Consider the following 26125-nt stretch of genomic DNA (forward strand, 5'->3'; position numbering starts at 1 on the left):
GCAGGGAATACCAGTAGTCAATCCCATTCTAGGAGAAGGAACGTCACTAGCCAATCCCAGTCTGCCAGGAGGAATACTATTACCCAAATCCCAGTATAGGAGAAGGAATGCTACAGGTAAATCCCAGTCCAGCAGGAAGAATACCATTAGTCAGTCCCACTGTAGGAAAAAAAAATGCCACTAGCCAATGTCAACAGGAGGCCCAACAGGAGGAATGCTATTAGACAATCACAGCAGAGGAGGAGGGTCCTCCAAGAGGGTACGAGAGATGCCACTGAGAATACCCTCCTGTGCTGGGTCTGAAAAAGACTGATGTGTTATCTTAATTGAACCTGAATGCAGTAACAGGAAAACCGCTAAATGTAAGGATAGTCAATTAGGTGTGCTTACATACACTGACCTCTGTACTGATGGTGAGTAAATATGGACATTCATTACAGACACGTAAGTTATAGAGATGGATTTTATAGTGTAATGTTAGGCTTCAGTCATGTTCCTCCTCCCAAACCTTTGTTTCAATATATTAATATATTTAACAGTAGAAAACAAAATTCCAGACATCTGAAATCTGAAAATGTGATTATGGATAAGAGGAAATGAATTCTGTGCAAATCACCTGTAAAATATGTGAAAATGTACTTTAAGGGTGTCATCTTGGCAACACTGTAAACATTTCAGATGGAAATTGTACTGTATTTTTACAGAGTCCTCCTGGCAACCACAGCTGCCAGTTCTTCTGTAAAAACAGCGTTAAAGGGAGGAAGCGGGGGGAGGTGGGTTGCGAAAACATCATTACAGACAAGGAAGATAGAGAATGGAATTCATAGGACGTTGGGCCTTTCAGGCATGTTCCTCCTCAACACAAATTCAATGATTTCATGAAACTCTCACACTTATATTTTCCAGATACCTGTATAAACTACCAGAGACCTCAATAAACTTCCAGATACCTGTAGAAACTTCCAGATACATGGGTTAACTTCCAGATACCTGAATAAACTAGATACCCATATAAACTTCCAGAGACCTGTATAAAATTCTAGTTCAATGTATAAAGTTCCAGATACCTGTATACACTTACAGATATCTGTATAAACTTCCAGGTCCCCGTATAAACTTTTAGATACCTGAATAAACGTCCAGATACCTGAATAAATGTCCAGATACCTGAATAAACGTCCAGATACCTGAATAAATGTCCAGATACCTGAATAAACGTCCAGATACCTGAATAAATGTCCAGATACCTGAATAAACTTCCAGATATATGGGTAAATTTCTAGATACATGGGTTAACTTCCAGATACCTGGATAAATATACCTACATGTGCTTAAATATTTCAATAGACAGTGTGTGTTCAGTGAAAAGTCTGTGAAAGCTTAGTCAGGTATTTCCATCTGAAATGTGTTCAGTAACAGGTCTTTGTGTTAGGAGGTAGCAGGTATTCTGGTAAGGCAGTGTGTATTCAGAGGAATCCAGGGTGACTTAAATGTCGCCATGAATGATTCTCCTAATTTCTCATTCTTGTTCTTTTTGCAACGGTGCATACACTGACTAAAGCCCTGATCTCAGTCACCAAGTGTTTGTAGTCTTAGTCATTTGGCCTTTATTTGACTTGGCTTTTCACGTACTCAACATAATCTTTATAATCTATACTTATACTTCCTGCTCTTTGATCTATATGGAATATTGATCGTTGGAAACTAAGCTGCAAAAACAACCTGTTTTGAATTTACTGTTTTTGTGATGTCAGGATGTTGGATGATCACCACCCCACCTCATCATCCCTAACTCCCCAACTCTCATCCCAAAAGTATTGGATGGAGCACCATTATCATTCCAGAGAGGACAGTGCTTCCACTGCTCCACAGCTCAGTATTGGGGGGTTATCCCCCTCTAGCCCACATCTGGCATTAGGCATGGTGCACAATAGATCCATCAATGTTCATCTGCTTCAGAGAGTCCTATTCTATTGGCAGTACTTCTCTTTAGGGACTAGACAATCTGTGTGTGTGTGTGTGTGTGTGTGTGTGCGTGCACATTTGCACATCTGTGTCAGCAATCGGTGCAACCTAAAGTAGCTGAATGCATTCATTAGAAGGGGTGTCCACAAATATTTGGACATATAGGGTGCACATTAAGGTAAATGTGGTGTGATTAGCAACATATGCTAACTATAACTGTAGCTTAACTGTAGTTTAGACATTTTACTGCATATTATTGGATCACATATAGCCTATTTACACACACACACACATACACACACACTTTGGACCATTTGATTGTAGGCGCGTGCATATGACTGAATTGATGTATTAATTGTTGCCTTATTCAATCATTGAACTGCTCAGGCTGTTATCACAACTTCAGTTAAGAGACAGTCCATTGGTCAACCCTGATACGCGATTAGCATGTGTTATTAAAACCACCATTATCAGCAACGGGAAACTGGTTTACCCTCATTACACTCAGTGCTGTTAAATGTGGCTGGCTTAACACATCTACAGAACCCCGCCCTGAAACACAGTCAGCCATAAATATTCATCCAAGTGTGCTGTTGACTCACAGGTCATGTGTATCATAACCCCCACTACATGTTCATCTTGGGCAGTATCAATGGCTCCGAAGCTCCAAAGCAGTGCAACACTGTAGTCTATTAAAAGAATGTCAGGCTGGAAACTTACAGGACTGAATGTTATGTACAGTATTTTTACTATACTAGGAAAATGCTCCACCCGACACCTCTGGGAAGAAAAGAAAGCTTTTTTGAGCATGTTTTTTATGCATAAAAAAAATCATAATTCATTTTAACATTCATGTTCCAACCTCTATTATTTGTCTCTTAAAATACATTGTTGTTGTTGTTACTGAGACTTTTTACTCTTATATACAGTTTAAAAGTCATGAGTTTAAAACATTTAGTTTAGAAAATACAATGTGCAATTACCCCCCCCACACACATGTGCAATTAAGAGTAATTTGCAATTACCTGTAAATAACCTGTAAATAATATTGTTATTGCTTTTTTACTTCTATTATTTATATTGTGTATATAGTGGTGATTTATCTACGTGTCTTGTTATCCCTTTCTGCTGTGACACTGAGAATGTTCCCACTGTGGGACTAAGAAAGGATTATTTTATCTTATCTTATCTTAAATAATTAAATGAAAAACGTATAACCTGCATGTTAAAAATATACACCATATTTACCCTAGTATGGTTAAAACAAAGGATATATATATATAAATATATATAGGATATATAAAAAACTAAAATAATGTGGTTGCCTAAGTGTGCACAACCTCTTTAAACTAGGAGTGTGTTCAGAATTCACCTGTCACATATAAACTCATGTTAAACAGGAATCAGTAGACCCCTGTCATCATATAAAGTGCCTCAGATTAACGGCAAATAAGTTCAGTTGTTCTAGCAGGCTTTTCCTGACATTTTCTTAGTTGCGTCTTACAGCAAAAGCCATGGTCCGCAGAGGACTCCCAAAGCATCAGAGTGAATCTCATTGTCAAAAGGCATCAGTCTGGAGAAGGCTACAAAATAATTTCCAAGGCATTAGATATACCATGGAACACAGTAAAGATGGCATCATCAAGTGGAAAATACCACAGGTGGCGTTGCCAAGAACGGGACGTCCCTCCAAAAATGATGAAAAGACAAGACGAAAACTGGTCAGGGAGGCTCCCAAGAGGCCTACAACAATGTTAAAGGAGTTAGGAATTTCTGGCACGTACTGGCTGTGTACTACATGTGATAACTATATCTTATCGTGTTCTTCATGTGTCCAGGCTATGGGGTAGGGTGGCAAGACGGAAGCTTCTTCTTATGAAGAAAAACATCCAAGCCTGGCTAAGTTTTGCAAAACCGCATTGAGCTCTCCTAAAAGCACGTGGGGAAATGAGTTATGGTCCGATGGAACCAAGGGTGAACTTTTCGGCCATAATTCCAAAAACAGCACTGCACATCACCAAAAGAACACCATACCCACAGTGAAACGTGGTGGTGACAGCATCATGCTGTGTTCCAAATACCAGTCGATGTTGCCACAAAAACGTCAGGTTTGTGGAGCTTCTATCAGCACAAGGACTTATAGCATACATCCAAACCAACCAAAGAATGGCTTCACCAGTTTTGGAATGGCCCAACCAGAGCCCTGAAAATCTGTGGGCTGATCTGAAGAGGGCTGTACACAGGAGCTGCCTCTGCAATCTGACAGATTTGGAGCGTTTGCAAAGAAGAGTGGGCAAATATTGCTAAGTCAAGATGTGCCCTACTGATCGGTTCCTACACAAAAAATTAGTTTACTATGACAAAGTATTAGTTTAAGGGTGTGCAGACTTATGCAACCACATTATCTTAGTTTTTTCTTTTTTATTTCCTCCCCCTAAAGATTTCAGGTTGTTTTAATTGAGATGCACAGGTAATAGATCTTATTAAAGGTTCTGAAATGACCTATCAGGTCTAAACCTGGCATTTTAACAGGGGTGTTATATAGATATCTGTGTCATATACAGTATATGTTTTAGTTTACAAAGGGACAGAAAATAGACATGTTGGATTTTTAAAGTAGTCATATTTTACAATTTCATCTGAGCATAATACATTTAAAGGTATTTAGTTAGTTAGTTTCCAACCTCTGTTATTTGTCTCTTAAGATACATTGTTGTTGTTTCTGGGACTTTTATTTTATTAAACAGTTTAAAAGTCATGAGTTATAATTTGAAAACAAGAAGGCTGAACTGCTGTAGTCTGACTAGGTGGAGCCAATGTCTTTTGTGACATCACATAAATAACTGAATGGAAAATGGCAACTTATAAGACTGTATGTTGGCATAGAAGCAGGAATGCCCAAACTTTTGCACATGCCTGTAGTCGTATGTCTAGTTTTAAAGGCTAAAATGTAAACTTCATATTCACTTTTCTAAATAAAGCTTTAGAAAGTAAATAGAAATGAATGAAATACTGCATATTCAATTCGATTCCAAGACCAGTCACTGACCTCTAGTCGTTGTGGACTGTTCAAATCTGAAACACTGAAGAGTGACTGGTACGATGTGGCAATACATGTGATTCACACCCAGCCTGGCCAAAGTGAAATCTGTCAATCAAATCTGTAAGAACTCAGAAATAGTGAGAGCTACGGCAGATGGTCAGTGGGTTGGCCTAATAAAAACGTTAGCTGTTGAACCATATAGTCCTTTATTTCATTGAAGTGCTAATAGCAGACATCAAGACTGAATACAGGAATAAAAAAGGCAGGATTACAGGGTGCTTGTAGAGTTCACTAAACTTAGTTAAATCAAAAGTTCTCCTAACTCACATATTTTACTTCCAACAATACACACTGCGTTGAACATCAAAAACATCAGTAAATGAGCTGCAGCTGAAGCTGATTAAATGCTGTGTAAGATGTTTAGTGTAGTCAGTGGCTCCACCCCCTCAATCTGTTTACCATTTACTCCCATCTGCAGGTTAGAACTCCCCCCGATCGCTTGGCATCCCCAGACTGGGAGGCTTTAGACAATGAAGCACTGAGCCCTTGCTGGGATTTTAACGTATCCCAGTGTAGGATCCCCACACACTTGATGACCAGCAGTTAGACCGTAGGGCCGGTCTAGAGCTGTGAACTTACACTACATATAAACAGAGCTCTGAGTAAATTTACCTTTCCCTTCCTTCTCAGACAAAGAAATGTACACAGCTTCACAGCTCTAGAGTGGAGTGACTGTCTAACTGCCTGCTTTTTTAGAGGCAGGAGATCATAGGTTTAATAGCCATCAACACCACAGCCCTGACAGACTGTATGTGTGTGTGTGTGTGGGGGGGGGGGTGAATTGGGATAAACTGAACTAAAATATGTTACTCCTATGTAACTCCTAAGCCGTTACAGCAGGTTCTATATGATAAGAAAAGCTGCATGTGTGTTCAGGGTTACGGAGCATCATCCCTGTGATGGAAATTTCACCAGGAGACTGAAATCTTACCTCTGTGTGTTAGACATCCACACACATGCTCTGCTTTTACAAGCTGCCAATCATGATGAGAGCAGAGGGCCTCTGGGACAGTGATCCTCAAGAGTCAACTGCATGAAGGTAGAAGTCATTCACATTCTCTCAGATACACATACATACATACACACACACACACAGTCAATATCTTAAAACATACCAATAACATATCAAATTCATTTAAATTTAAGAGAATTCCACATTTCCACATAATTATTTTTTTTAATCTAAGCAAATCAGACTCTATTTAGTTTACAGTGGTGGTGAATAGAACCTGAGGTCCTAATATTTACAGCACAAATATAGATACTATTTATTTGTGTTGAAATTCATATGTAATGCCTCGGATGATAAAACAGTTGTGAATAGGGATGTCCCAATCAGGTCCGATTCCAGTCTCTTAATGCTATCATTAAGCCTGATCCGACCTGATCTTTGAGTTTGTATAAATAATGCAGCCCGACAGTTTAGATGAGACGAGCTGCTGATTAATCTGTTCAGTAAAACCCTTTTATTTTTAGCATCCGTTTGTATAATCAGACATTCTGGACTGATTGATTTAGTTTAGTCGAAACTTTTTTTTAAATGACTGTTTTATAGTGTTTAATATCTCTTAATCCAGTCTGACTCTCTTCCCTGACATGTACACGGCTTCACAGCTCTAGAGGTGGAGCGACTGTCTAACAGCCTGCTTGTTTAGAGGCAGGAGATCATAGGTTTGAAACCCATCAACACCACAGCCCTGTTTCGCTTCACTGTGTACTCTGTATGTAGTTAAAATGACAATAAAAACCCACTTGACTTGACTTGACTTGACCAATCAGCTCGCAGCCTTTTTACAACACTGCAGTCTAATCATAATAATGCTGGGTAATAAGGCTCCTTAATGGCACTCTGAGGACATCAGATGGCTAAAACTAACATTGTTAAAACTATGACTTAGAACTGGATAGGGATTAAAATAGCCGATACCGATCCATTAAAATATGCCTAGATCAGTCCAGATCATCCCTAATAGTAAATCTGACAATAAATCAATACATTTATTAAATACTGCTAAATAAATAAAACTACCATTGGCCATTGAATAACAAGGTGGTTAACAGAGTATGCAGAGAAACAGATGGACTACAGTCTGTAATTATAGAACTACAAAGTGCTTCTATACAGGAAGTGGAAACAAGGAGGTGGTGTTAATGTTATGGCTGATACGTGTAGGTACTTCAACAGAGTAACAGATTAAAAATCAAGCATGCTAGACTGAGAGGGTCTGACATTATGGCCATTTCGACATAACCTGGGTGTTGTGAAGGACACTGCATTCCTATTCAGTTACAAGAGCAGCGCACACTGAAAAACACTGAGCTCCGAGTGATACATTTCTCAAAGTCTGCGTGTGTTAACCTTTAATACACTTCCAGTAGTTGGGGTTGGTGGACCAGTGGCATGTGAAGAAAGCACTGCGTGTTACACTGAGGAGTTCCAGTACATTCACCAATGTGGAACTAATTTCCTCTCCAGTCCCTCTAGCCTATACATCACCTCCCACAAGCACATGGTGATCTCACACTGCTTCTTACAGAACACATGTGATCCCTCTGTGCTTTTTATGGAGCACACGAGGATCCCAGCACTGCGTCTTATATGCAGCACACAGTGATCCCACACTACCTCTTACAGTGTTGCTACCGGTGCCAGTGATCTTTGGCTTTGGCTTTCGAGTGTTGCGATCAAACACACTGCACATTGCTTCAGGGGCTGTTACAGAGAATGCTCATCACTGCAACCGCTTACCCAAGGACAGCACCTCTGAAAAACATCTAGCACGCTCAAAGGTCCTGTGGTAAATAATACACAGTGTAATTTACAATAGGGGCGAACTCAACCAGAGGTCAAATATCGGCATTTTATTCACTGCCTGACCCCACCAGTCAGTCTTTGAGTTGTATACACCATGTTAATGATGGTAAAACAGCAGTAAATCTGAATAATAAAAGGTTTCTTTGAGCACTGTTTTGTCAAAAGGGCTTAATCAGCTGTCTCACGATCACTCCACTTCTTTACCCATTTTCAAGATTAATAACTGGCACTGTTGCAAATGTGTCAAGTGTAAATATAAGTGTTAGGTAACAGTTTTGGGGTTTTGGAATTGACCTGTTTTCCAGCCCATGTTGTGGTTATACTGGGTTTTCGTCCGGAAGGAGGAGACAACAGTGTTTGAGGTTCACATTAAGTCACTTCCATGTACTGAACTTGCATTTTCACTGTAGGACCCCTATAAAAAAAATCACAGACTTACATGTATGCCATTTAGCAGACACTGTTATCCAGAGGTGGGCCAATGTAGTGCTAGGAGTCTTGCCCAAGGACTCTTATTGGTGTAGCGTAGCACAGTCACCCAGACCAGGAATCGGACCCTAGCTCACTGGCAGGTAGTGGTGTTATCTGTTGCGCCATACCAACCACTGGTTGGACTTGCTAATGTGGCTAACAATAGCTGACATTACCGGTCGCCCAACCACAGGCCCATTAGAAATTTCACCTCAATGTGTGAGACATCCACACACACACACTGGGCTTTTACCAGCTGCCAATCAAAATTAGTGCAAAGGGAAGGTCTTGTGGGACAGGATCTGTTGACATTACAAAAACAGCCAATTCAAAATGAGCCAAATTAATGTTTTGTCAAGCTATGGGCTCTTTAATTTCCTCTCTTGTCTTCTTACTGTATATCACACCCTCTGAACACATGGTAATCCCACAGTGCTTTTTACAGTACAGCACGCATGTGATCCCCAGTGCAATCCCACACTGCCTCTTACTCTGCTTCCCGCAGGTGCTGTTTGGCTTGTCAGCGTTACGCTCAACCCCACATTGCTTCAGGGTATCTGTTTCCCAAGAACAGCACCTCTGAAAAACATCTAGCCTGCCTGGTAGACCTCCTATGATCAATAAAACAAGAAGTTGAAGTAAAGGAGCCCAATTCAATGCTTTAGCCAGATATTGGTAAGAATAGCTGAGAGCTACTGTGTACAAGCAGGCAAAATCTCACCCGGATAATATTGTCTAGCCCCCAATTAGCTTTCCTAGCCGAGTTAGCCCATGTTAGCACTTCTTTTGTGAAGCTCTTTTTAACCTAATCACTATCTGCCGCATCTGTAGCATATGGTTGATATCCACAGGCCATCATTTTGACACAACTGCCCATTAGCTTCTATTATAAGCGTCTTTTAAGCCAGCGGGTGCTAAGTACAGGGAAACGTGTCGAAATTATTGTCTGTGATAATCAACACCCATGATACAGACGCGGTAGATAGAGATTAGGATGAAAAGTTTGCCTTTAAAGCCATAGAGCAGGCCCCTGTGGTGCTATTTCTCAGGCACACGTCAAGGCCAGTCAAAGCAGAGGGCCAAATTACCCCCTTAATGGCGTATCTCTATTAAAAACCCATCTGCCTTCTAGGCTGCTGCCTGTATCTGTATGGAACGCCAGAATGAAGCAGCTAGCCTGGCTCACAGCCCTTGGCCCGGGAGGAGAACACAACTACGGCTGCACTTGCACGTTTACGTCGCTCTAAGTTTAGGCTGGAGTAGACCTCGTGACTGTGACAGCAGCTGCCTCATAAAGGTTAGGCCTCTTTTTTAATAGTACTTGGAAAGAGCTATCTTACGGCATGGGAGCAAGGTCTACATCCATCTTGAACTACAGGTTGATAGAATTACAAGAGGACTATAAATCTTGTAGACATACAATGATCAGCCGTAACATTAAAACCACTAAAAGGTGAAATGAAGAATATTGATTATCTGGTTCCGGTGGCATATGTCAAGGGGTGGGATCTACATATTAGGGAGCAAGTGAACAGTCAGTCCTTGAGGTTCATTTGTTGGAAACTGGAAAAATGGGCAAGTTTAAGGATGTGACGACTAGACGACTGGGTCAGATCATCTTCAAAACGTCAGGAGATATGCAGTGGTCAGTACCTAGCAAAAGTGCTCTAAGAAAGGGCAAGGTCGGTCATAGAGCCCAAGGCTCATTGATTTGACCCATGAAGGCCCCATTTCACAACTTACTGGACTTGGGGTCCTAAAAGGATCCTAAAAGATCTGCTGCTAATGTCGGTGCCAGATACCACAGGACACCTTCAGATACCTCCTTCAGAAGCCTTGTGAAGGCCATGCCTTGATGGGTCAGAGCTGCTTTGGCAGCACAAGGAGGACCTACATAATGCCAGGCAGGTGGTTTTAATGTCATGGCTGTTTAATGTCATGTCCGTCTGTGCTAATCCAGACCTAATATCAAACCAACTGTGGAAAAAAAACTCCTGTACACTCTGTATCACATATTGATCGAGCTGATGTCCTGCTTGACTCTACGCAAAATCCCAACGTACAGCCACTGCCATTGTTTAGGAGCAAAGGTGACATTGCATCACCACCAGAAAACAAAGCCAGCCGATCCCTTTTGATTCAGTGTGAGTCACCTCGTCTTTTTTTTATCAAACCATGCCAGCTCGCCGGCCATAAGCTAGTCTGGATGCAGTTGGCTTTCTCTTTCGACAGCAAGCAACAGTGGTCAGCATGCAGTTGTGTGACTCCTGCAGCTGAACGCTGCCCTGTGGCTGCAGTTGGCAGTGCACTGGTGAAAGGTCAAACAGGTGCGGTTTGTTTCCGGAGCTCATTTAGGTCACGAGTGAAGTCTGAGATAAGGCTTAGCCTGTGCTGCTATCCAAACCAATGCAGGCACTCCTTAAAAACACTGCGTGCATGCAGCAGCGCACGAATGCATGTTCTGTTTGGCCTTGGCTTATAAGGAGGTGAAAAAAAACTGGCAGAAGACTTGACTTCCAATAAACTCACTGATAATGCGCAAATAAGAACAATTAAGACACTCCCGGCTCTTTTAATGTTAGCTAAAGGTGAAAACGTCAGCAGTACTTTTAGTGGCGGGCAAAAGATTAGGGCACTCCTAATCAAAACCTCTGTTACTGTAAATGGTTAAGTGAGTCAAAGATGAACTAATCTTTAAAAAGCATTAAGTCAAAGGTTGTAGGTTTGATTTTTTTTACATTGTTGGGGACACAAAAGCGGTGCACAGGGGCCTCCTGGAAGCTGAGGCCATTTACGATAAACTTCTTAGGTAAGGTGCACGTATTTGTCACTGTACAGCGAAATGTGTCCTCCGCATTTAACCCATCTGTGGTAGTGAACACACACACACTAGTAAACTAGGGGCAGTGAGTACACACACACCCAGAGCGGAGGGCAGCCAACTCCAGGGCCCGGGGAGCAGAGAGGGTAAAGGGCCTTGCTCAAGGGCCCAACAGTGGCAGCTTGCCGAGCCCGGGAATCAAATAATTAATAAAATAATGCTGTTCAGGGCACTAAACATAAACAATGAATAAAATAATGCTATATATGACTTATATAATGCTATTCAGAGACTTACATATATGTTTTTGGCCTACAAAATAACACTGATGCAGCTAGTGCTGGTCAATATGACGATATTTTATTGAATCATGATCAATTTTGTTATAGAGATACCCAATAGGCTTTTATGAGCATATCAAGGACATCATCAGTGCTTAAAGAACTGTGACCAACTGCATGTTTCATTACAGAGAGTGTATTTAGTCCTGTTTTCTTGGATAAAGAAGAAAGAAAAATAAAGAAAAATCACTGTACTTTTTATCTGCAGATACTGGTGAATTTTGTCTGCATGACAAAATATCACGATTAATATTGTGTATCATGAAATATCGTCTTTAAATATTGTGATATATTGAACATTTTTACCATATTGCCAATCCCTAGATGCAGCCATAGAAACAGAGACAAATCGATGATAGTTTTTTGAATATTATTACTAATACCATTACTGTTGACTCTACTAGGACTGCCACTAACAACTATTTTTCTGTTGATTAATTTGGCGATTAATTTGGCGATTAATCGATTAATCTGAACGATTAATTTTCCTCGAAAATATTAAACTGAGCATTTAAAATTCTTTGATTTTAATAAAACTGTAAATAAGGGTTTACAAAACTGTAGGTATAAACAAGAACGTCAGCATGACTCTCAGCAGTGCAGGGTCCAGTATTTATACCCCTTATCAAAGTGACCTACTGTATTTATGCCACTCCTGCACAAAGACGTGTCATAAAAATAATGTCCGAATAGAGTTATTAGATATGGTTTATACCCAGTCAAGCCCAAAGTGCACCAACATACACACAGGCAGCAGCATGTGTGCTGTCAGTGTGATCAGTGGGTGTTTACACTGGGATCTGTTTTTTTAATAACATGAAGTGTTAACTAATGTGTTATTGGTCATTAAAATATTAGAATTCACATAATTTAATACTTTAATAATTTAATACTACTTTCAAATAGAATGTGATCTCTGGAGAAAATGGGACCTCCTCATAGCTTCACCTCCACCCAGTTATCTATGCAGTCCCACAATTCCTTTAACTATAAACACTGAGGTCCGTTTCCTTTGTTCCTTGTTTGTACAGTGAGGGAAAGAGCAGCTTCCAGCTTTGTGTCTGAACCTCTCTGGCACCAAAGTACGAGAGTACCTCACACAAGTGTACAAGGTGTGAACATCGAGCAATGCGGACGGTCCAGCGTGCGTGCTGTGCTGCATCCATGCCTGCACTATGTATAAACCAGTCTTAAACATAAATAGACACCAGTCTATTCACTGCTGGTTTTGCCATTTCTAGCGGTCCATCGTCCAGAATAGCACCTGTGTGGTTTCTCTCAGGTGAGGCTCGTGCATTGGGCAAGTGCTGCTGTGGTATGTCTTCCAAACTTTGCCCAGTGCACAAACCAGTGCACCATTTAGATCCGTGCTAATTTCAGGTTCTCATACTTTTGCTTCACTCTGCTTCAGTCGCCATTGCTTTTAAAACTGTAGTTTTAAATGGAGCCGACCTGATTGGAGGCCGAAAGGTCTGACCTCATGGAGCAGCTACATAGGAAAAGGGTTTATAAAATATTGAAAATTTTAAAATAATGTTAAAATGATTTACTGACTTTTTTTTTGACGTACACTTTGACTTGTAAAGTAGCTCCCAATGTCCACCTTTTGTTTTTTGCCCACAATCCTGACTGAGCATATGGCCAAATTAGGCTAATTCCCAAACACACACACACGCTAACATTTAGCGTGGCCGTAAATTAGCCTACGAATCGTTTAAATAGTTTAAAATAATTTTAATCATAATAAAATGCGCGGCCTCTTAATTAATAGTGCACTCAACTGTTGGATGGACAACTGCTGGATACATGCACATGTAGTCAAAAGAGCTTTGATCTCCTTACAATCACAGCCTCTAAGATGTTAGTAAGAAACAGCCAAGCCATTCCCGTAAACGATGAGGGTTGCGTGGTGGGGGACGGGTGGTTACCTGTAGTAGAGAACGAGATCTGTTAGTCGTTTGTGTCCCAAACACACTGACTAGACACTGACAGACTGTTGTATTTTAATTTTTGATTAAAAGTATTGCTATGGACAATTCAGTAGCCGCTGGACAATTCAGTAGAGACATGTCCTTACTGCTCCCTACCCAATGCTACGCTCTTGCAAAAAGTTAAGGATGAGCATTAAGAAGAAGACTTCTAGAATTTTCTAACATAGATACATAAAATGTCCAAAAATGTGTTTACACTCCTTACTGCCAATAGAATAGGACTCTCTGGAGCAGATAAACACGAACCTATTGGCACCATGCTGCCTAATACCAGACGTGGGCTATAGAGGGGTATAAAGCCCCCCAGCATTGAGCTGTGGAGCAGTGGAAGAACTGTGTTCTCTGCATGGGATGAGTTGGGGATGATGAGGTGGGTTGGTGATCATCCTGACCTTACATCCTGACCTTACTAAAACTCTTGTCTCTGAATGCAATCAAATCCTCACAGCACTGTTCCAGAATCTAATAGAAAGCCTTCATTCCAGGACAGTAAAGAGAGCCAGTCCAACAAAAGCTGGATAGATTATTTTTCTTTAATATCCTTAATTTCAGAAGAAACAAAGAATGAATAGGTGTCCAAATACTTTTGTCAACATAGTGTAAGTTTAGCATTAGCCTTTATGACATACAGTGGTTAAGAATTGGTTTCAGTGAGAACACACTGCACGTGGCGGAGCAAGCGTTGTGAAAGCAGGTTAGCTAATCTGGTGTGATGAACAAAACTTTGAGGAAATGCTTTCCACAGTAATGCTCATTTGCATGCCACTGCAGGCCAGTTCGTCCACTGACAGTGGAAGGCTGGCTGTATGCTGTGTGCAATCACCAGCCTCAGCCACAGAGACAGCAAGGTCAAAGTTCAACTGTCTTCCAAATCAGCTACATGACTGACATCATCCAGGCCTTCAATCATCAAATCAGACTGTCCGACTTCTATTTGTGGACGTGTTTCTATGATGTTTGGATTCACAAAATCTAATAAGAAAATAACCAAAATATGTCCCAATATTTATGTCCAAGAAAAGCATTGCTAATCTGGGACATAAATATTGCATCCAAACACCATAAAAACACGTCCACTGATAGATGTTGGACAATAATGCATTGTTGTCAACTGGTATTGCTAACAGTGTTAACCTGGGACAATGCTAACAATGCTAAGATAGGACAATGCTAGCAATGCTAATCTGGGACATAAATATTGCATCCAAACACCATAAAAACACGTCCACTGATAGATGTTGGACAATAATGCATTGTTGTCAACTGGTATTGCTAACAGTGTTAACCTGGGACAATGCTAACAATGCTAAGATAGGACAATGCTAGCAATGCTAATCTGGGACATAAATATTGCATCCAAACACCATAAAAACACGTCCACAGATAGAAGTTGGACAATAATGCATTGTTGTCAACTGGTATGATAACAATGCTAACCTGGGACAATGCTAACAATGCTAACCTGGGACAATGCTAGCAATGCTAATCTGGGACAATGCTAACAATGCTAACCTAGGACAATGCTAGCAATGCTAATCTGGGACATAAATATTGCACCCAAATGCCATAAAAACACGTCCACAGATTGAAGTTGGGCAATAATGCATTGTTGTCAACTGGTACTGCTAACAGTGCTAACCTGGGACAATGCTAACAATGCTAACCTGGGACAATGCTAGCAATGCTAATCTGGGACGTAAATATTGGGACATATTTTGTACATCTAAACACCATAAAAACACGTCCACAGATAGAAGTTGGGCGATAATGCATTGTTGTCACCTGGTATCGCTAACAGTCCTAATCTGGGACATAAATATTGGGACATTGGTTAGATAAAGCACCGGCAAAGAGCTGTCAAACCAGTAGTGGTTCTGCGTGGCTCTGAGTCTTTAGCGACTGTTTTAGGAAATGTTTTGAATCTGAAGTTTTTCTGAACGTTTAACTGAAAGTCAGGTGTGATGTCTTTGAGCTCCCAGCTTCAACATTCGTCTTCTAAGGTAAATGTAAAGCAGCATTACGTGTTTAAAAGTTTAGGGCGGATGCTGGGTAGGACTGTCCTATGAAAACTCCCTCTTCGTAGGCTAATGGTCACACAAATGGAACAGTCTAACCAGGCTGTGTGGTGAAGCCTGCTTCTTCCAAATGTGGCTCAAAACTTGTGATCTTTTTCATTTCCTCACAGAAATGATTTAAAAGGATAAAAACTAAAAACATTAAACTCTGCACCAGACGCTTAGTTTCCCTCCATTTTCACGGTGCAGTTTTTTCCCCCTTATTTTCCTGCTTCCAGCACTGTGGGTACCCGAGGGCCGGGTTGCCTCCTCAGAATTGCTCTGAATGTAGGCTGCATTTCTGGGCTGCATTGGAAGGGTCCTTCACTTGGGAACAGACGTCTGTATGACGTAACGGCCGAGAAATGCAGCCTGCCTCCACTGCAGCCCAGGCCTTGTAGCAAAGCTTTTGTCTCAACTACTAGTGTTGCTGCTGAGAGGTTTAGAGTTAGGCGATAGCGCCCTCTGGTGGCGGCTCCAAGCATAACAAATTACACTTTGGAAGAGTTCCTTTAAGTCTGGCTGAATACAATAGTAGAGGCTCTTCATGTTTGGTATTGCAATGAGAATTCCCTGTTTATCTTTATATAGATGTGATAAAGGGGGGCTTAATGGCAAGGAATTTGAATGGAAATGGTTTCCAGTTTTAGTTTTTGCACAATCAAGTCAGATTAGATTACGCTTTTATGTATAAAGATGAATTTTAATAACTGCACTGCATATTTGAATAGTCACTGTGTGTACAAGTGAGGAAGGCTTAGGTAGGGGGTCATTACTGGAGCATGACTGCAAGAGTTTCAGTCACTAACAGTCTTAAAAAAGAGTATTCAACAGTCCCCCATATGAAAATTACATGAAATTAATATTTAAATAAGAATTACATCTATATTTTAGGCCTTTAGCAGATGCTGTTCTCCTTACGAGCGACTTACAAAAGAGCTTCACTGTTTACTCAGAAAAGAAAATACCCTTAGCTAGTTTGCATCGGCTAGAATCCAGAACATCCCTCTAAGCTTCGACAATAATGCATTGTTGAATGATAACAATGCTAACCTGGGACAATGCTAACAGTGCTAAGCTAGGACAATACTAGCAGTACTAATCTGGGACATAAATATAGCATGCAAACACCATAAAAACACGTCCACAAATAGAAGTTGGACAATAATGCATTGTTTCCAACTGGAATGCTAACAATGCTAACCTAGGACAATGCTAACCTGGGACAATACAATCAATGCTAATCTGGGACATAAACATAGCACCCACACACCATAAAAACACATTCACAGATAGAAGTTGGACAATAATGCATTGTTGTCAATTGGTATCGCTAACAATGCTAACTTAGGACAATGCTAGCAATGCTAACCTGGGACATAAATATTGCATCCAAACACCATAAAACACGTCCACTGATAGAAGTTGGACAATAATGCTTTGCTGTCAACTGGTATCGCTAACAGTGCTAAACTGGGACAAAGCTAACAATGCTAATCTGGGACATAAATATTGGGACATATTTTGGTTAGATTCGCATTATATTTTATCGGCTACAATCCAGAACATCCCTCTAAGCTTAGATACGACTGAATGCAGAGGTCAGTCTGGAGACCATAATACTCAACATACACTAAACTCTGCCTAAGGGCTCTTGGAGGAGCTGGGTCTTCAGTCTGCGTTTGAAGACAGTGAGTGACCGTGCCGTTCAGACACCCAGGGGAAGTCTTCTGTGGATCTTAAAGGATGACGGGTCGAGCCGAGCCGTACTTGAAGTTTGAAGGGCTCTTAGTACAGATCAGCTTGTGACCATTGCATTAAAGTACGGAAGGGCTGTCTGGTCCATTCTTGGCTTTGAAGGCCAGAGTCAGGGGTTTCAATGTGATGTGGGCAGCAGCTACAGGAAGCCAGTAAGACTTTCTGGATTAATTGCAGGGGCCTGATGGTTGTGCATAGGAAGATAGCAGTCAAGTATGAATAACCATGATCAGAAATGATGTTAATCTGTCTGAAACACTAATCTGTCTGCCCAAAATAAGCCTCTGAAGATGACCTGTGGTACCTGGAGCACCACAACAAGATGTTAGCAGCAGTTAAAGTTGTAAGTCCTTTAAATTGTGAGGTGGTGCCTCCATAAGTATCAGTGAGCCTCAACGGTTGAGCTTCCTTGGAGCACTTTTGGTAGGTGCTGACCACTGCATACCAGGAACACCCCACAAGACCTGCCTGACGTTTTGGAAATGACCCAGTCCAGCCGTCTAACCATCACAGTAGTCGAGACGCTTGCCAATTTCTCCTGCTTTTAACATCATCATCATCATCACCTTCAAGAACTGACTGTTCACCTGCTGCCTAATCTGTAGATCCCACCCCCTGACCCACCCCCTGACCGTGCAGGTGGAACCAGATAATCAATGTTATTAATATCGCCTGTCAGTGGTTTTAATGTTATGGCCGGCTGGTGTATACTGCTGTTTTGGGGAGATGCTGGCACAGCCAATCACATCACATACTTATTTGGAATCAGATGGTTTTAATGATATGTGGACAAAAATATTGGGACACCTGCTCATTCAGCATGTCCTGCTTTTGTTGGACTACCTGTCTCTTCTGCCCAGGGCTTTTGATTTTGGAGCATTGCTGTGAGGATTTGACTGCATTCAGCAACAAGTCTTAATAATGAATTTGAGACTTTTTAGCATCTGTCACAACTAGCCCCTTGTGAAGTCCTCTAGCCATTACTGTGGGCCAGAACAGAAGTGGTTTAGGATTATTGCTATGGTAACTGTAGCCCTTCCTTCTCTTTTTAGTCTCTCTCTCTTTTTGACAAGACAAGGCAACCATATTAACCAGTATGGTTAATACACACTAGTGGTCAAACACACACACAATGACAGTGAGCACATGTGCCCACAACAGTGCCATTGCTGCAGCACCCAGGGGGCAGTGAGGGGCCACCCAACCGTGGCAGCTTGCCGGGCCCGGGTATTGAACCCACAACAATGTCAAGCTGCTGAGCTACCACTGACCCTTGAGAGTACAGTTCCTGGAGATACTGTTTTTTTCTTTTCTTATCTTACAGATACTACACTTGATATTAGCCACAAGGCAGATAAGCTCCTTTATCTCATCTTCTCTCACTGTTCTCACCTTTGGATTTGAAACGACTACAAGGAAACACATATTTCACAGAACTCCCTGGTTTAATCATCTCATTTCAACCCATGAAATCATAGTGAATTAGATGTGGACGATGCAAACACATTGAACATGCTAACAATTAGCTAGCACGCTACAGGCTGCATTAGCTAACTGCCTCATGAACATAGTGGTTGGTGTGGTGCAACAGATAACATAAGTACCTGCCAGTGAGTTACCACACCATGTGGGAGACTGGGGTTCGATTCCTGGTCTGGGTGACTGTGCTGTGCTACACCAATAAGAGTCCTTGGGCAAGACTCCCAACACTACATTGGCCCAAGGCTGTAATATGAGTAACCCTGTAAGTTGCTCTGGATAAGAGTGTCAGCTAAATGCCGTAAATGTAAATGTCATGAGGGGCTACATGGTGCTAGAGCTGGAACTTGCACATTATCTTTTCTTAATATTGCTCAAATACTCGTATTAATATTAAGCAAAACCCAAACCCCCGCTCTCCCCCTGTAACAGAGTCATCTGCGGTTTTAAATTCAGAGCTATGGAGTTGTGTATGTGTTGTAATCCCTGCGTGTGCACACTGCTCGTCGCATGTTACGTGAGAGAATGTTCCTTTCCCTCTGACAGCGGGCGAGGACAGTTTATGTATCTGGGTGTTGAGTGTGTGCGCTGCAGGCCAGGAGAGGAGGAGAGCGGTGGACGGTGGATTACCCCTGTGCCCGTACAAGGACTGATCAATGCAGCCTGGATTTCTTCCACTGTACAGAAAACATGCACAGCAATGTAAACACAGACGAAGGCCTCTGCTAATCCAAATGTGAGATATGACAAACACTAACCTATCACACTCGTGCTCGGCCTGCCCGGACGCTCAGAATGAAGAATAGCCATGATGCCCACCAGAGCACTGCTTTGGGGTTTGGGGGGGCGGGGTTTCACAGTGAAGGTAACTGCAGTACTGTGCACTAATTTAAGCTTAAGAGAAAACAGGGATGTTATCTATGTATTGGGGCTTGTTAACCCCTTACCTACATATTAATCTTAGTGTGTAACTACAGGGACTTCACTACAAACTGCTGAGGCTATTCTCTAGTAATGGAAGTTGGTAATGACCCTTTGGCTTGCCAGAGAGCCATAGACGGAACATCGTAACGGGTAGCGAGTATGGCTCGATTGGTCGATATGGTAAAAACATGTCATGATATTAAAAGACAATTTCACAGTACACATTATTTATCGCCATGTTTTGCCATGTAAACAAAATGCATCAATAGCATCAGTTTCTTAAAAACTGCAGGAACCAAATGAACCAAACGGTGACGTCTAGACGGCCAGACTGGGTCAGAACCTCTCCAAAAGTGCTCCAAGGAAGGACAACTGCCAGTGCATGCCAGTGGTGACAGGGTCATGGGGGCCCAAGACGTCTAACTCGCTGCTAACTTGGTCTTGTTGTTCTGGATACCACAGGACATGCCTCAAGGAGTCCATGCCTCGAGGAGTCAGAGCTGTTCTGGTGGCCTGATAGGAGACCTACACAATATTAGGCAGGTGGTATTAATGTTATGGCTGATTTGTGTTTATATACAGGCAAAAACACACTTACTGCTGAGATGCACAGGTTTAAACAATCCCCAGAGCTGCTTAAGACTACTGCACTGTCCTGTCAGTTAAAGACACCTCCTCTAATCTCTGTCTCTTATGCGCAAACAGACACTCAGTCTAATCTATTCCAGTGAATAATGGTCATTAAAACACCCCCCGGATCTCCTGCTTCTCTTCTAAACAGCAGTTTTCACATCTGGTTTACTGTGCAGGGTGGAGGAATACATTAGAACATGGCTGGAATCTCTCAACCCTTTTCTCACTCTCTCTCTCTCTCTCTCTCTCTCACACACACACACACACACACACACACACACACACTAACACACAGTATGTCCAGAGACTCAATCCGGTCAGTTCTAATGAAAAAGGCTCATGTAATGCTTCCCATAAGCCTCCTTGTTTCTCCTCAAAACAGGATCTTTATTACTTTCTTCTGTAAAAGGAATAAATTAAAAGAAGGCCAGAGCCTGGTCTTGCTCTCTCTCTCTCTCTCTCTCTCGCTCTCTCTCTCACTCAATCTTTTCCCTCCCTCTTGCTCTCTCTCTCTCACACAGCACAGAAACACACACACACATACACGCTCTTCACTTGTTCCCCAAGTCTCTTCTCTCTAAAGTGTGTGGGTGGCCAAGGTCGCCAGTGTAAAGTGAATGTGATTTTCAATTACAGAGCTTCAGAGCAGGTTGGAAGTTGGGTGAGGTGGACATAGAAGGCAAATTTGTAAGTAGCAGATTCCGAGCGGGCCGCAGAGCGTTTCGGGTGGCCATCAGCAGGTAATTGGCTCTTCTGTAATTCTATTTTGTGGCCTTTCACATCAGGTTGAGCTCCGTTTTGTGGCTTTCACCAGTAGACTGTGACTGACTGAATAGATCTGTCTGGAGATTAGAAGCATATCATGAGGGATTCGACTGGCTGACGGTTTCCTAATTTTATGCTTTGTAGCTTCATTTTGGGGGAATTTGGCACATAGCTGAGGTAGGAATCGAGCCAAATGCCATTCCTGAGGTGCCTTCTCAGCGACTGAGCTCAGGTTAAAAGCTATAAATGCTAAAATACCAGCTGTATCACAATCATATTAATAACTGATTGCTACAAGGACAACAACTGTATACTAAGCCACAATGCTATTGCTCAAAGCAAGCTGTGGAACCAGTGCCAAACAATTTGGCAGCCGAGAACACACACCTCTCCGTCTGCTGTCTTTTGTCATGGCAATGAATCTGGCAGGAATATCAGATTAGTACCTTGAGATATTGGGGAGGACTATCATAAGTCACTTGGAATCCAATAGGGAAGCAGTTTTATGGTTGAGGAGGCAAATGTGCCAGAGGACCTGTAGAGCGCATTGTTGGTCCGAGGGAAAATTAAAGGAGGTGTGTGGTTCGATCGAGAGAGTGTGTGTGTGTGCGTCATGTATCTTTTATGTAATGCAAGTGTTTGTGTGTTCCTTACTCAGCCAAGGTGAAGATGCCACTAATGAGAGATGTGCGTAAGAAAGCAGATGACATCAACGCTGTATACGAGCTGAGGGAGAAGCTGGGAGAGTGAGTCATTTCTGTTCTGCATGTTCGGCTTTTCTGCACTGCGTACTGCCTTTTGTCAGGGCTCTGAAATCCACTCTTTTCTCCACCTGCCCATGTTTCCTGCAACGTCTGAAATCAGCGTGGAAGACAGCACAATTGACAGATCCCTGCCCCACCCACAAATGGGCTCTTTCCTAACAACTGTTGCTAGGTTGGACAAGCTTTGTAGAACATTAGCAAAAAAAACATTAAATCAGCATCAGTAATTATGCGAGAATTGGCATTTTGTGCTCCTACACTCCCCCTACTGTTGGGGAGTGTGATTCACTTTTGCACCACTGCAGTGAATACAAATCATGCATTGTGCTCCCCCTTGTGGACCGCTATGAACGTGCATACTGACAAGCTAGAGCAAGAGAGATCCCGGAGCGGCTTCTGAAGGTAAAGAAGCTTGTGGACTGTGGTACTAAGGTACGGAGGTTGAGTAATACCACAGGATTTCACACAAATTTGACTCTGGTGATGCAATGTTACATTTACAGTTTTGTGAAGCTCCATCAGGGGGTTGGTGTGGCACAACAGCTAACACCACCTAACTACCTGCCAGTGAGCTACCACGCCATGTGGGAGACTGGGGTCCATTCCCGGTCTGGGTGATTGTGCTGCACCAATAAGAGTCCTTGGGCCAGACTCCGAACACTACACTGGCCCACCTCTATAATATATATATATATATATAATACTGATGTAAATGTAAATGTAGGTCCATAGTGCACTAGCAGAGGCATCATTCTTCCTGTTACAGTCGGAGGAGCAATAACATCATTCTCAACCTGTTTTAAGGTACAACTGCTCCATATGTGTTGCTTTAAGGCTAATTACATGATATTACACAACAAGACATTGTACTGTAAATACTGGCATGGATATGCTGTGAATGCAGACACAAGGCCTAAGGTCACACATGGCAATATCCACAGTATAGCATGACAGGGAGTGTATTATTGCAATTGTACCACAGTTCTGATAGTCCTGATGTTTATTAGATGTTCAGAAGGTGTTAGGGAAAAAAGCATTACAGCTCCCATCTGTAATGGATTGCTGCAGCATTCATCTACTGAGGATCATACAGCTACCTGTTCTCTGCCTCATGGGCCAGCTTCTCCTCGTTCGTGTTTTGATGAAAGATGTCTATCTTTTCTACAGTGCTTTGGTAGCAGGGAACATCAGCGCCATGCTTCAAATACAGAAACAGGCCGTCTGTCCAACCTTGGGCTCTGCAGCTGGCAGTGTGCAGAAACAGACCTTCACTGTTTATAATAGGAACGTTTGGATTTGTCACTGTGTTGCCAGGAATGGCCCGCTAACTGAGGCTCAAATCACAGCCGTTTAAAGGATAAAGCCTCGTATCTGAGAGCACACAATGGTCTTCAGGCACATTTAGTAGACTGGCTCATCCAGGTTTGCTTGCTTTCCCTTTTAAACGAACTTAGCATGTTACTAAATTTGCTAAACTATGGTAGAAAAAGCATGCTTCAAACACAGAAACAGGCCGGCTGTCCCAACCCTGTGCTCTACAGCTAGCAGTGTGTAGAAACAGATCCTCACTGAAGAACTGCCCTAATAGTTACATTTAGTTGAATAGGAACATGTGCTAACTTAGTTTTTTTATAAAGCTTGTCCCCAGGGGCACTGCAAGGGATTTCAGACCCCACAAAAAGATATAACACTGGGCCCCACAACTCTAACAATTCTGCCAAAATCCTCAATCAGTACATTTTTAACTAATAATAATGAATATGGTTGTCCTGTCTTGGCTGGGCAAAAATGTCCGCCTAGTAGCGCCTTGAGCCCACCAGGTGGCGCAAAGACTGGATTGGATTGGAACTGGATTGGGATTAAAATAGCCCATACCTGATCCATTCAAATCTGCCTGGATCGGATCAGTAGTTGTTATATATATATATACGATTCTATGCCTCGTCAAATTATTCTATTGTAGATTATTCTATTGTATTGTCTATTGTAAAAAGGGGTTCTACCATATATATATATATATATATATATATATATATATATATATATATATATATATATGGTAGAACCCCTTTTTACAATAGACAATACAATAGGATAATCTACAATAGAATAATTTGACGAGGCATAGAATCGTATAAGAACACATTACAGTGAATTACAGTGGAGCACTATATACCCTATATACCCCGAACATTATCACCACTGACAGGTGAAGTAAAAAACATTGGTTATCTTCATCTCCAGTGGCATCTCTGAAGGGGTGGATATATTAGGCAGCAAGCGAGCAATCAGTTCTTGAAGGTGCTGTCTTAAAAGCAGGTAAAATGGAAAATTGTACGAATCTGAGCCAGTTGTGATGGCTAGTTGACTGGGACAGAACAACTCCAACACATCAGGCCGGCCTTCAGGGTTTATTCTGGTATGCAGTGGACAGTACCTATCAAAAGTGCTCCATAAAATTAAAGGACAACCGGTGAACCGGCGACCAGGTCACGGGAACCTAAGGTTTACTGATGCTACTGTAGGCCCCACTTCACAATTCACAAGACTTGAAGGATCTGCTGCTATAACGTCTTGGTGCCAGACACCACAGGACGCCTTCAGAGGTCTTGTGGAGCCCATGTTACGAATGATCAGATCTGTTATGAGACCTACTCAGTATTAGACAGGTGGTGCTAAAGTTATGGTGATTTATATCTATATATGCATGTTTATGATAGAAGCAATGCACTGTAGTTGGATAGACATAGAGAACACACTCACACACAGGCACACAAATGGTAAAGTGCTGCCACACAGGGCAGGCTGTTTGAACAGAGTCACAGAATCCCATTAAGGATACAGATCATGCTTTTCTTCCGAGCTCATTCAGAGCAGTGGTGACATTGGGAATGGCAGCAGTGGCTGTGAATCATCCTCCCTGTGCACACAGCAAGCGGCCTTGAACACGGCGCTGGAGCTCCAAACGCTGACGTTCATAATGCTTTAGTGTCATATAAATTCAATAGCACTCTGCTGAACTCACACACTGGCAAATGTGATTTCTCTCAGAGGCTCTTTCTCAGAGGTGAGAGTCGCTCAGCACCGCAAGACCCAGAAGCTTGTAGCCGTCAAATGCATCCGCAAGAGGGCGCTAAAGGGTAAAGAATCCATGCTGGAGAACGAGATCGCAGTATTACGCCGGTTAGTGGCTCTCTGATTCATACTGTACACATGAACAAGTGTCCAAAGGTTTGTAGACACTTACCCATCCTTTATTAATGAAAGATTTGAGTTCGAGCTCTGGTGATTTGATTGCATTCAGACTCAAAAGCATTTGTGAGGTCAGATACCAATGTTGGAGGATTAGTTCTGGATCACAAATGCCACTCCTTCTCATCCCAGAAGGTAAGGGTGGGGCTCCACAGAACACAGCTCCTACTACTCCATGGCCTAATAGACTTGGCATTGGGCATGGTGACCTGAAGCTCCAGAGCTTCTTAATCAGTTGCCAGGGCTTTTCCATGGATATTTGATTGTATTCAGGAACAGCAGCATTGGTGAGGTCAGGTACTGCCATTGCTGGGGGGCGTTATACCCCTGAAGCCAGGCATGGTCACATTAAACTCTCTGGAGCAGATAAACACGAACCTCTTGGCACCATGCTGCTTAATGCCAGGTGTGATATATAGAGGGGTATAAAGCCCCCCTGCATTGAGCTGTGAAGCAGTGGAAGAACTGTGTTCTCTGGAATGATGGTTGGTGCTCCATCCAATACATTTGGGATGACGATTCGGGGAGTTGGGGATGATGAGGTGGGGTGGCGATCATTCAACATCCTGACCTCACTAATGTTCTTGTCACTGAATGCAATCAAATCCTCACAGCAATACTCATCCCAAATCTAGTAGAAAGTCTTCTTCCCTGGACAGTAGAGACAGTTACTTCAACAAAAGCAGGATAAACTCTTTTTTGATAGTGAATAAACAGGTGTCCCATTACTTTTGTCCAAGTAGTGTATAGTTACAGACTGCAGACTGTAGTTTGTCTGGAGTGGTGCAGTTACAAGTGCTCAAGCACAGCGTAGTTGCTGAAGCTCTGTGGTGCAAAACTGACCAATACTGAAGGACTAAAGGATGGTCAGCATAATAGAAAATGTGCATCTACAGACAGGCAACAATTTCTGACTGTAAGCCAAAAAAGTGGATCTACAAGTGTTTCTGATAAAGTGGCCAGTGAGTGTACATCCAAACATGCAAAAA

General features: G+C 42.1%; 1 protein-coding gene across 1 annotated transcript in view; it reads left to right on the forward strand.

The window, feature by feature from the left end:
* The first annotated feature begins 20959 nt into the window (after positions 1 to 20959).
* pnck (pregnancy up-regulated nonubiquitous CaM kinase) overlaps positions 20960 to 26125 on the forward strand; it is a 28372-nt gene continuing 23206 nt past the window's right edge. Inside the window, exons 1-3 of the mRNA XM_072680813.1 lie at positions 20960 to 21095; positions 21779 to 21866; positions 24936 to 25067. Coding sequence (XP_072536914.1) covers positions 21790 to 21866; positions 24936 to 25067 — 209 coding nt within the window. The 5' untranslated portion in view covers positions 20960 to 21095; positions 21779 to 21789. The remainder of the gene's footprint in view (positions 21096 to 21778; positions 21867 to 24935; positions 25068 to 26125) is intronic.

This window comes from Salminus brasiliensis, chromosome 6, assembly GCF_030463535.1.
Source record: "Salminus brasiliensis chromosome 6, fSalBra1.hap2, whole genome shotgun sequence".
NCBI lineage: Eukaryota > Metazoa > Chordata > Actinopteri > Characiformes > Bryconidae > Salminus > Salminus brasiliensis.